This window comes from Pseudophryne corroboree, chromosome 11, assembly GCF_028390025.1.
Source record: "Pseudophryne corroboree isolate aPseCor3 chromosome 11, aPseCor3.hap2, whole genome shotgun sequence".
Lineage (NCBI taxonomy): Eukaryota > Metazoa > Chordata > Amphibia > Anura > Myobatrachidae > Pseudophryne > Pseudophryne corroboree.
The window spans coordinates 77,237,926-77,251,458 of NC_086454.1; the positions used below are offsets into that span (position 1 = coordinate 77,237,926).

At 39.3% G+C, this 13,533-nt stretch overlaps 1 protein-coding gene across 7 annotated transcripts in view; it reads right to left on the reverse strand.

Annotated features, from left to right (window-relative positions):
• Window positions 1-13,533, reverse strand: part of MPPED2 (metallophosphoesterase domain containing 2) — a 340,523-nt gene that overhangs the window by 274,487 nt on the left and 52,503 nt on the right. For 6 of the 7 annotated variants that reach the window (XM_063944428.1, XM_063944431.1, XM_063944429.1 and 3 more), the window contains exon 2: window positions 4,291-4,534. In XM_063944428.1, the coding sequence (XP_063800498.1) occupies window positions 4,291-4,418 (128 nt within the window). In that variant the 5' untranslated portion in view covers window positions 4,419-4,534. Of the gene's footprint in view, window positions 1-4,290; window positions 4,535-5,696; window positions 5,716-13,533 lie in introns of those variants that run through there. The other variant, XM_063944433.1, reaches the window with a different exon arrangement.

A 13,533-nucleotide genomic window follows, 5' to 3' on the forward strand; every position in this document is an offset into this window, starting at 1 on the left:
CGCCGGAGATGTGATGAAGCTCGGTGGGACCCTGGACATTTGCCAGTCTAGCCACCCTGTAGTTCTGCCACTGCACACACATGGCTCATATGACCCAGTACTACCCTCTCTCTCCTATTATAGGAACCCCACCACAGAAAGTTTCTACTCCCCAACTAGTGACATCACTAAGACACGTCATGTCGAACAGTGATGACAGAATTCAAGATTACTGTGGAACATTCCATTTCACATAGCAGTGAAAGTCCACTGATGCAATCTTCGAGTTTAGCCCTACCATGCCTCTCAACAGCATGGCATACATTCATTGTAATATCATGGGATGAACGGAGCTGGGATTTCAACGGAACCAGTCCGAGTGCATATTGGTCATGCAACGCCTTAGGGCAACATGAACACTGTGTGTAGACATAAAGAGCTTGTGAAACAGAGAAAAAGGATTTTGAAACAGTAGAACGGTTAGCCAGCCCAGTATCGTCAGCCACGGGAGATTTGCTCATCTCTGTTATTTAAACATTACAGAATTCTTTTAACCTCCGTCGCATCCACTGGGAGACCATGGCATCAACCTATCTCATCATGTGCTAAATACAGTAGTACTTCCTCAAATCACAGCTGAGCCTGACCACTTCCAGAGGTTCTCTCTGAAATATGCTACTGTGCAAATATAATGATCAAACAATGGCCCCGCAGCTGGGTTTCCAACATAACCACACGGGCCGCTGACCCTTAACTTCAGTAACAACGTGACCGCTGATTTCTCTTGCAGCAAATCTAGTCTGAATCTACGAGTCACCAGCAGGAAAGTGAACGATAGGGTTCCAAACCGCAAAAAAACAAACTCACAACACCACACAATTGCACAGATTGTTACCAGTTTAAACCTCTATTAATGTTCAAAATGTTAAATTAATAAAATAATGCTGGTTTGATCTATCAAAGGTCTGCCTACAACAGCTCGCAAAAATAATTATTTTCATCTGGAAAATGTATATTAATGCTCTAAGCTAGTTACTTATTTTTGGCAAAGTACGACTGAATTAATAGTAAAGGGCAGTAAGGTTTCAGACCCGATAGTTGAAATTTCTTATCAACATTATTCAAGAAATTAACCCGTCGCTATTCAATTCAGCTCAAGTTAAGTCGGCGAAGGCCCGTTCTCCCGGACTTAATAGGTTTAATGGTCGGGAGAACGGGCATTCTCCGACTTAACTCCCCGCCGCGATGCTGATTCCCGACAGAATCAGCTTCGCGGCAGCACTTTTGTCGTATTTCTTCTCTCATCCCCCGGGGATGAGTGAAGAATTCCCGACAATTGAGGGTCACTTGTCGCTGTACTGAATAGCGCCGGGAGCTAATTCCCGGCGCTATTCAACTGTCGGTGAATTGAATTGTCTTCAGATGGCGTCAGCTGCAGCTACCAAACTCCGGAATGCGCTTGGTAAAATCTAACAGAAATTAAGGGACTGTGGGAGATATTGAGGTATCTGCTGTGGTCCATCCATGGTGCATTTGTTGGATGTTTTTGAGGAATATCCTGCAAATATTATTTGATAAATAGGACGTGTATGCTATAAGGGTCTACAATCATGTATCCAGTGTCAGATACACATTGCACAGCATCACAGTAAGTATATTTTTAGATCATTAACATTAGCTCTATAACCTTGCACCGAAAGGCATATCCGACATCAGATTTGTATGGATCCATGTACAAGAATCAGGTTTAAAATGGAAAGTTTCCCAATATGAACACTCCGAAACAGTCAGCCAACTACATCCAAACGGAGATTAAAATAATCATAATTAAGCTGCCTTGTAAGTGAATAATACAGACATACATGACAAAAAATATATATATATATTTTTTTTAAAATCAATGGAAAAAGGTGCTTCAAACAAATTATTTTTATATATTTTAACGCTTATATAAGCTATATTAATTGTTGAAGCAATATTAGATATACCAATAAGGTAAATATCAATCTAGACTTGTATGTCAAGCGGGCAAGCAGGCCAGCAGCCGCAGGTGCGGGAACAGGGGGCATTGGCAGCAGTGAGAGATTTTGCTCATCACCTGGACAGCCTAAAATCTAGACTTGCTCCCGTTACTGATCTGCTGCAATATTCCAAAAACTGCTCCCCATTACTGCCCTGCACCAACATTCCAGATACTGTTCCCTTATTACTGCATGGGCCAACATTACAAATTGTTTCCCTATTACTGTCCTGTGCCAATATTACAAAAACTACTCACCCATTACTGTCCTGCGCCAGCATTCCAAATACTGTTCCCTCATTACGGACCTGCACCCAGGGTTGGACTGGCCTACTGCCTGGGCGATCACCTAATCATCTACGGATCAGGTTCCAGACTGTGCACTTGAATTAAACATTCTACATATGTTACCTTATACTGCAAAGGACTATGGTGTATTTTCTACAGTGTATTACTGTTATTAACCCGGTACATCTACCATGCATGCACTATAATATATATATATATATATTATATATATATATATATATATATATACACATATATACACACATACATATACATATACATATATACACACATATATATATACACACATACATACATACATATATACACACATACATACACATATACATATATATATACACATATACATAAATATATACACGTATACATACACACACACACACATTCATACATACAGGTTGAGTATCCCATATCCAAATATTCGGAAATACAGAATTTTTTGAGTGAGTGAGATAGTGAAACCTTTGTTTTCTGATGGCTCAATGTACACAAACTTTGTTTAATACAGAAAGTTATTAAAAATATTGTATTAAATGATTTTCAGGCTGTGTGTATAAGGTGTTTATGAAACATAAATGAGTTGTGTGAATGTACACACACTTTGTTTAACGCACAAAGTTATTAAAATATTGGTTAAATGACCTTCAGGCTGTGTGTATAAGGTGTATATGAAACATAAATGCATTCTGTGCTTAGACTTAGGTCCCATCGCCATGATAGCTCATTATGGTATGCAATTATTCCAAAATACGGAAAAATCAGATATCCAATATACTTCTGGTCCCAAGCATTTTGGATAAGGGATACTCAAATAGATAGATAGATAGATAGATAGATAGATAGATAGATAGATAGATAGATAGATAGATAGATAGATAGATAGATAGATAGATAGATAGATAGATATAGATTTACACACATACACACATTTATTTATTTTTTCTCTCAAGAAGCCTAGACCATATACTCTTTAATGGTTAGGCATTCAAAATGGCAGCTGGCCATACCCCCTTCATGCCACAGTCCGACACTGCGGCAAATACTCCAAATACTGTTCCCTCATTACTGACCTGCGACAACATTCAAAATACTGTTCTCCCATAACCTGTGTCAATATTCCAAATAATGTTCCCTTCATTACTAACCCGCAACAACAACTCCAACAAAAACTGTTCCTCTGGTTACTTGAGCTAAACCGGTTAAACAGTAGATTCTGAATAAAACAATGAGTTCACTCTGCCAGTTGGAGCTTCTCACAGAAAAGCGGCATGAGGAAAGCCAGAATCTCCAGGCACCCAAAACAATTAGGAGTAATGGGCACCAACTAATACTGACATAGTAAAACCCATTTGATACAGAAGATTTTAGGTCTAAAGGTGTGTACACACAGTGAGATAAATCTGTAAGATTTTGACTATATAGTCAAAATATTATGAGAAGTTAGTGCATATATCAAGGTGTTATGGTGTGTACACACGGTGAGATATTCTCTTACAATTTTGACTATATAGTCAAAATCTTAAGAAAAGTTAGTGCAGATCGCAAGGTGAAAGTCACCTTGCGATCCCGATTCGATGTCGACGCGTGGTCGGCATCGCAAGCCTAGATAGACTGTGCAGGCAAGTCAATTTTGACTCTCTCTATAGAAGACATAGTCAAAATTGACACTTAGCCAAAATCGCACAGTCAGTATCGCAAGCAGTCATTATGTGCTTGTGATGCCGACCTAGCCCCTGACGCATAGTGAGAATCGGGCATAGCCCGAATCTCACCGTGTGTATGCACCTTTAAGCTTGGAGTTGAAGGGAAACCGCCTAGTCAAAATCAGGCATAGCAAGGATCTCACCGTGTGTACACAACTGGTTTAAGACATAAAAATCGAACATAGCAAGGATCTCACCGTGTGTACACACCTTAAAACATATCAATCATGATTTGAACTATGGGTACTATTTAAAAAAAATAAAAATGTATATACTTACATGTGAACGTGAGGGGGTTGGAATCTGCTTTGGTTAATGTTGTAATGTGTGAAGGCCTGGGTGGGATTGGAACTGTATTCGTCCACAGTCACTGTTACTTTTCCTTGTGAGGGAATACCATGAGCCATCCTTCCTCCTTATAGACATGAGCAATTCACTGTGTACAGGAACAGCGGAGGGGCGCGAGCATCATGTGTCAGCCAACGGCGAGCCCTGGGGATACGTTCATTAACAATGGAGGTGCCTGCATGGGTGACACAAAGAAAAAAGTTAATACATTTTTCATGATATTAATATGTTTGCAGATTAATGTAACTCATATGGGGGGTATTCAATTACTGGCAAAAATGAGTTTTTGCGGTAAAAAGACGTGAGTTTACCGCGATTCATGGGAATTTCACCCTTACGCCTATTCAACTGTCTGCAAAAAAAAAAAAAATTTTTGTGGCCAATAATTCCATATAATTTTTGGAGTGAAAAAGTGCAAAATGATGGCAATTGGGGTACAAGGTATGGGACAGGTATATTGGGGCGCTGTATGAGTGGGACAAGTGTTTTTAGACTTGCAGATGAGAGTAATCGGTCTGTTTCCACTTTTTTTTTTTTTTAAAGTCCCCTAAAATGACTCAAATACATACGTATAACCATTTCTAATGTACCCCAAGTTTCATTTTAGCACTTATTTCGCTGGGGGGGAAAAAATAGCTTCCTATCATTTGTTTTACAATAAAAAAAACAAAACCTGCATATAAACAGCCATTTGACCCAATTTAAGTACCAGAAATACTTTTATTATAACTAATAATAAACTTTTATACTGTTATACGATATTAGTTTAGCTTTTTTGGGGGGTATGGACAGATTTACCCTTTTCTCACTTTTGGCACCAATTGTACGTGGCAATCCTGTTTTCGCTAATTTGCATATGGATAGGGCAAATCGCGGGAGCGTGCATACCCGCGAAAACTGACTTTTCACTGCAAAAATGGCAATTGCGATAAACGGACGCAATTTCAGCGCTAATTGAATACCCCCGCATAGACTGTTCAGAATGTGAACTGTAAATGGAAACTGTTTTTTGCCTAGACACCCTGCCCCTGTACACTGCCTTCTTTCCTAGCTGAGGTTCCACATACAGTGTTGCATATCATGACACACACACACACACACACACACACACACACACACAGACATACATATATACCGTGTGGGGATGTAATGAAGTCAGAGTTCGGCGGCCGTGCCGGATACCGGCTAAACAGACTTTTTTTAAAGGGGCAATCATGTACAAGGCTAAACCATGCCTTGTACGGGATAGCCCCTTTAAAAAAAAAGTCAGCCTTCATTACATCACAGCCTATTTTATATAATACATATAGTGGTTATATCATACAGAAAAAACTCACTCATGATGACCTGTCAGCCTCCGCAGTGTCCAAGTTACTTTTTCACTTTAACTATTGCATTAGGGAACAGGGGGGAGAGGGGGCGGGGGAGCGATGATCTTTATAAGCACGATGCACATTTTGTATTCATAGTCATCCCAAACACATGCAGCTCTAATTACAGATATTGAGACATAAGAGATAAAGACCAACTGCCATCAGTCCAATTACCAGTCGCACAAAAGGTCAAATGGTTTTATTCATGTGCAAACCGCCTGCCACTAAACTGGGTAATAAAGTGATGACATTTTATAAAGTCAATTATTCCACATTACATATTTTTCATGGATCAGCTGACCACTTGGAAAAATGGGAGTCAAAATAACAGGATATAGGATAGAATTCAATGGCCTGCTGTGGAAGTATGAAATACTATGAGACCGTGGGGTTGGGGGGAGCTATAATTAGGTAAACCGAGGCACTGATTTTGGGAGGGACAAAATGTACTGGCAAATATTCATATTCTAACTTGTCCCTTAGCTAACCTAGATATTAATGTTTTATTCCTGGTTGACAGTCTCTGTTGGACTAATGCATATAGTGTAAAATAAATGATATACCACTCAAAGTGATAATGAATGGGAATAATAAACACATACACTGCATAGGAAGTTATTCCATCTAACTGCAACATGGATCGCATATTTTTCTCCATAAAATTACGTGTTTTTTTTTATAAATCTATCTATCCATTAGATAGATAGATAGATAGATAGATAGATAGATAGATAGATAGATAGATAGATAGATAGATAGATAGATTTAAGGCCCGATTCACAACTTCGATGGTATTGCAACTGAGCGATTTTCAGCAGACTGCACAAGTGTTGCGGCCGCAGTGCATACGCGCAAAGCCACTTTTGCGATGCCGCTCACATTGAGCTATCAGTCGCAGAGTGATTGACAGGAAGAGGACATTTGAGGAGGTAACGGGTAGTGTCTGCAAAAACACAGGCAAGTTGGGACTATTTTCGGGATGAGTCTCAGTGTGCAACTGCGATATTTTACACATAAAACATGGCCCAGGTGTCATAACTCCTGCAGCTATTCTGCGTCGTCGTTCCTTGCATCTGCATTGCAGTTGCGACGGAGTACGCAGGTGTTGAGCATGTTGCGATGGCTTCGGTGGGCATCTCTGTTCACATGTGGGCGGCTGCTACACTTGCGTTGCCTCGCAGTTCCATCGCTATAAAAAGATTGCTGTTGTGTCAGAATTGCCACTACATCTGAATCAGGCTCTAAAAGCGGCAATAAAAGTATTACTTTAAAATCGGCAGTAGCATATGTTAGCAGGGGAGGTACAGAATTAAAAAGCCACTGCAAAAAAAAAAAAAAAAAAGAAGAAGTCAACATGTTTTAAGAAACACAAAAACTCAAGTATATCCAAAAAGAACAAGCCAAAGAGTGCAATAAAGGCGTATTTAAACAAAGAAGATATTGTTAAATAAATTGAGGTTTGTATAAATTTTACCAAATGATAAAACGTGATTCAGGGTCTCAGTATTTCTTGATTCTATAGGTTTTTATCTGTCCTAAAAACATATGCACCCACAAGTGGGGAATTTTGAAATATTAAATGCACCCATCGCCTACCACCATTGCAATCGGCCTTTTTGAGAATGCCACCTATTCATTCAAAAGAAACCAATCAAATCACTGTAGCAAATAATGGCTACTTATTCCTTGTAAATGTATAGGTTGCATCAATTTTGCAGAGTCTCTCTTATCCAAAATGCTTGGGACCAGAAGTATTTTGGATATCGGATTTTTCCGTATTTTGGAATAATTGCATCCTATAATGAGATATCAAGGTGATGGGACCTTTACACACAGCCTGAAGGTCATTTTAGCCAATATTTTTAATAACTTTGTGTATTAAACAAAGATTGTGTACACTGAGCCATCAGAAAACAAAGGTTTCACTATCACTCAAAAAAGTTCATATTTCGGAATATTCCGTATTTCGGAATATTTGGATAATATTATATATATATATATATATATATATATATATATATATATATGATAGATAGAAATAGTTATGTTCACTTTCAGAGTTGCCACTACAAGAAATGGATTGAGAATATTCCCTATTCTCAATTTGTCAGATTGAGACGGAATTGTTCACAAAGATACATTTCAGGAACAATCGGAGGTTTATAATAAAAGGTTTAGGGAAAAACAATACCCAGAGACACGGATAAAAAAGTGTTATAAAAAAGCCTTAGATAGAGATAGGAAAGAGTTAACAGTATATAAGGATAAAGATGTGAGGTCGGGTCATACACAAGGTGTTTCTTTTGTGACACGGTATAATGTGGAGGGGAGGAGAGATTAAGAAGATACTTATGAAACACTGGGACATTTTATGCCTTGATCCTCTATTAAAAGATGTCATCCCGCAGCAACCCAGGATTATATATAGGAAATCGTGTTCTTTAAAAAATAGATTAGCTCCTAGCAAGCTAAAATCCATTAATGACCAGACGGACATAAATAAGATTGAAGGGTTTTTGCTTGTCAAAGATGTAAGGTGTGTCAATATGTACATAAGGACAACAAACAATTCTTTGATTCCAGTAACAAAAAATCCTGGAAGATTAAAGGTAAATTGAGCTGTTTGAGTACCCATGTTATATACTTATTGGAGTGTAGCTGTGGAAAACGATATGTCGGCAAGACAAAGCGCACCTTAAAATTGCGCATATTAGAACATACACGTAATATTTTACATAAGGTAGAAAATCACAGTGTCCCCCGTCATTTTACAGAATGTGCCGACTCCAGTTTGAAAGGATTCAGGTTTAAGGCGATAGAAAAGGGGATCTGTTAAAAAAGCTCTCTCAGAGAGAAACTTATTGGATATATACCCTAAACACATTTGCACCACAAGGACTTCATGAAGGATGTGATATTGTTCCGTTTTTACATGAGTGACTTGTCTGTTTGAGCTCATTGAGATCCATAAGTGGCAGCGGCTGAGTCCCGACCTGTGGATTTCAAATAATGAGCCCAGACTTAGAGGTTAAAATGCATTGAATCAATAGTATTCCGATTATGGGAGATCAAAGGACTTATGACTAATAGTTACTTGTTAATGTTCGGAAGTTCTATCTGTTGGATTGCGGTTTCGTTTAAAGTCTAGAAAAAATCTTTTTGGTCCGACTGTAGTATTATGTCTGCCTTGTATTATATCTTTTGGACTTACCTCTGGAAACATCTTGGGAACGGTGATATCTTCCTTTGACGGTTGGACCGGCTGGTTCCGAATCTATCTGTCGTGAGAATCATCTTACCCTATTGAGGAGGTTCTATATGCTTTGTTATGTTTTATTTAATGTGAGTGCAATTCTGTAATAAATTCAGTTTTAGTTTTTAACCAACAGTGTTGCACTAAATATTTCTCTTTATTTGAGCCACACATTTGGCGGAGAAGGAGAAACAGACATATGGAGGATGATGGGCATATTTAATTATTATAAAATGTGAGTGCAACATCATATATCTTAAAGTGTATTCCACCCAGACCCCACAGTGTTACACTAAGAATATTTTCCTCCTATTTTGAGGCTAATACTTGGAGTGAACCCCTGGAGAGAAGGACGACATTCTTGGAAGAAATCTTCTATCCCCAGCAAGGGAAATTTAAAGGGACTGTATTGTATTTTATACCATATCTGCGCCACAGGGTCTCTCTCTTTTTCTATTGTTTGTATTATATCTATATATCTATCTATATATATATATATATATATATATATATATATATATATATATATATATATATATATATATTTTTTTTTTTTTTTTTTTTTATATATTTATATTTTCTTTAGGATGTATTTTTTAGTAATCATTGAGTATTGATATATGCTCTATTATTAATTAATGATTTTAATAAATAGATATATGGAATTATATTTCATACAGATGTTGTGAATAAATGTGTGTTTTTTATAAAGGTTTGTAAAGTGCAGCACACTGATCTGATCCCAATTAACTATCGGACTTGGGGAGGTTTGTTAACCTCATTTGGTTACAAGATATATAGGCTAGGTACTAATAAAATGATTAAAAGTTAATGTTGGTTAATGTCACGTAAGGAAATTCAAGTTTGTTAGAGTTGGGATAGATTAGTGCGCTACACTCTTTTAGGAGTTATGTTGTTGTGAATTGTTGTAATGGTGGAAATTCGAATATAGCTAAACCGGTCTCTCATTTTAAAACTGATGTGAAAGTGTTAAATTGTAATGAAGGGTATAGATATAAAAACCCTGTCTATGGACAATGACCACATCCCCTGACGAAGACCGCTACTGGTTGAAACGCGTTGGGCGTGGCTACACACCGTGGGCGTTGTGACGTCAGCTGCTGGAACCGAAGCCAGTGCAGTGGAATCAGCGAGACTGAGCAGAGCAGAGCCGTGACGGTTTTTAAACCTATGCCGTGTTTGTTATCCAAAACTGAAATGTACGTTACTATTGCATTTTTATCATAAAGATATTACTTTTAACTTACAAGTGCGCTCTCCTAATTTCCTAGCAACAATACCTTTCTGCTCCATTGGCTTGGAGCTGGATGTAGCTGCACGTGGAGGAGTTAAAAAAGCAGGAGAGGAATTAACTCTGGAAGCATTCAGACTATTTGCACAGAGACTGAGTATTTCAACAATATATATATTAGATTATGTATGGCCCGGCACTCCTCCTCTGAATGTGGCGCCCCGGTGCCCTCAGCAATATTTGTAGATAGTCAGAAAAAAGACTGCGGCACTCAGGGTCTTGTATTAGTATAAAGATGTATTAAAAATACATCGCAGAGAACATCAACGTTTCGGGGTATCCAACCCCGTTGTCAAGATGTCACTCTCTCACATCTTGACAACGGGGTTAGATACCCCGAAACATTGATGTTCTCTGCTATGTATTTTTAATACATCTTTATACTAATACAAGACCCTGAGTGCCGCAGTCTTTTTTCTGACATATATATATATATATATATATATTTATTTTGTCTGGCACAAACAACATAACACAATTATCAACAAATAGGCTTTCATGGCTCTGAAACATTTTATTCTGTACATGCGTCAGTACCTCCATGTGCTACAATCATGGTAGGAGACTTAGATCAGGCAAAAATAAGTCAGAATTTGTATGTATGAAGTATTGATTTTGGAAAAAGCAGAGAGGTAACGAAGCAGGGGATTCTCTCTACGGAGAATGGGAAAACCACAGCACATCAGCAGCACTACAAATGTACTTTTGGTCTATTTTAAATCAGACAGAACCTTGAAGGGAAAGTCATCATTTTAGAACAATAAGGCAATAGAAGCTCATGCACTATCTCTTACGTTAATCTTCTTTATTAAAACAAGAAAGATATCTAAGGCGCGCTGAAACCTTGGAATGCTCTTAAATCAAATCCATGTTTGTTAGTTCTGTTTGCAAAGATTAAATAGGTACTGTTTTAAATGCAAGGATTACACAAAAATCCAATATTAAAAAAACAGCCTCCTTGTAATCTCTTGTCAAATATTCCAATAAAATTACGTTATGGGCAGGAAAATTGTTGTTGCAGGTCAATGTAACATCAATGACTCTGTACAGGAAATGGCAGATGTATTTTAATGGTACACATATGGCAAAAAAATATTTTGTTTTTACAGTAAATTGACTATTGTATTATTTCTTCAAATGGGAATTTAACTACTCAGTGACTACTCAGTATAAATGTTACAACAAAACACCCTTCTTAACTCTAGAATATATTCCCCCACATCCCTCCCTCCCTCCCCACAACAATTATATTATGTAGCCTCCAGGGACCATACCAAAATACATGCATACAATAATGAAAGCTATGTTTGCAATACTAAAATGTGAAGTAAAATTACTTAAAAAATATATATAAAATAATATATATATATATATATATATATATATATATATATATATATATATATATATATATATATATATATATATACACATATATACACACATACATACATACATACATACATACATACATACACACACACACACATATATATATACACATATACACACACACACACATATACATACATACATACATACATACATACATACATCATACTTGCCTACCCTCCCGGAATGGGCGGGAGGCTCCCGAAATTCGGGTGACCCTCCCGGCCCCCCGGAAGAGCAGGCAAGTCTCCCGATTTCAGGGGTCACCCCCTGCCCGGCCGCCCACTTAGCGAGTAAAGTGGGCGGTCCAGGCAGGCGATGACGCGATTCTTGTTGAATCGCGTCATCATAGCCACGCCCCCTGCTGTATAATGTCGGTAATAGCGGCATTACACAGCGGGGGGCGTGGCTTACATGACGCGTCCAGCAGTCACGTCCCCATTCTGCTTCTGGCCCGCCCCCGTTTCCGCCTCTGGCCCGCCACCCTCAGCACGTCACCACACTGCCCGCCTGCCCTGCTGAGCCGACCGGCTGCTCTCTCCCGGAGAGAGCAGCCCAAAAGTCGGTAAGTATGACATACATACATACACAGATGGAGCCACGATCATCTTGGCTTCTCTGCTGCACCTAGGCACACCATGGTTTGTTAGCATAAGCCTTTCATCTATTGTTCTCAGCTGCAATACACTAAGAGGGAACAATACAGCAGGGGTTTAAGGGGGTCATTCCGACCTGTTCGCACACTGACGTTTTTCGCAGCGCAGCGATCAGGTCACTACTACGTATGCACTGCAATGCGCAGGCGCGTCGTATATGGGTACAAAGCGGATCGTTGCTGGGCGATGGATTTAACAAAGAATCCATTCACACGGCCGATCGCAAGGAGATAAGACAGGAAGAGGGCGTTTATTGGTTTCAACTGTCAGTTTTCTGGGAGTGTTTGGAAAAACGCAGGCGTGTCCAAGCTTTTGCAGGGCGGGTGTCTGACGTCAATTCCGAGACCAGACAGGCTGAAGTGATCGCAAGGGCTGAGTAAGTTCAGACCTACTCAAACTGCACAAAATGTTTTTGTAGTGCTCAGCTGCACAGGCGTTCCAATACTTGCAAAGCGAAAATACACTCCCCTATAAGCGGCGACTATCTGTTTGCAGCGCTGCAAAAAGTAGCTAGCGAGCGATCAACTCGGAATGACCCCCTAAGTCATTACAGCAGGGGATTAAGTACGACTGCCCTGGCTCAGTTAATCCTATTAAAGGCTAAGATAAAGATGGCTCTATCTATCTATCTATATTTTGTGGCAGGAGAGGTACTTTGCCACCTGTAAGCTACACACAGGGTCCTTGGGGTGGATGGGAAGTGTGGATGGACCGGGTTCCCATCCATTTGGCCCAGACCAGGTCTTATAGGCTTCTTAGCCCAAGAAGCTGCTTCATCAGCCAGCACCTGGGTGCTGGGTTTAAAGCACAGTTTCTTCCATGAGTCAGGGCTCCTGAAGGCAGTTAGTGTCCAGGTAATAGGCCCGCTAGGGACAGTGGGATCCGGAAGACTGGGGCACTAGTGTCAGGATGCCGGGACCTGAAGGGTTCCTTATTAAGATAGAGAGAGTGAGGCAGGGCCTAACCTCCCTGGTTGTTTATACTAAAGACAGTGATCTTTGTTTTATGTGTATCTTTGTTTTTGAGCAACATGAATAAAAATAGGATTTTAATTACCTACCGGTAAATCCTTTTCTCGTAGTCCGTAGAGGATGCCGAGGTCCATTTTAGTACCATGGGGTATAGACTGTTCCGCAGGAGCCTTCGGCACTTTAAGACTTTTCAACAGTGTGAACTGGCTCCTCCCTC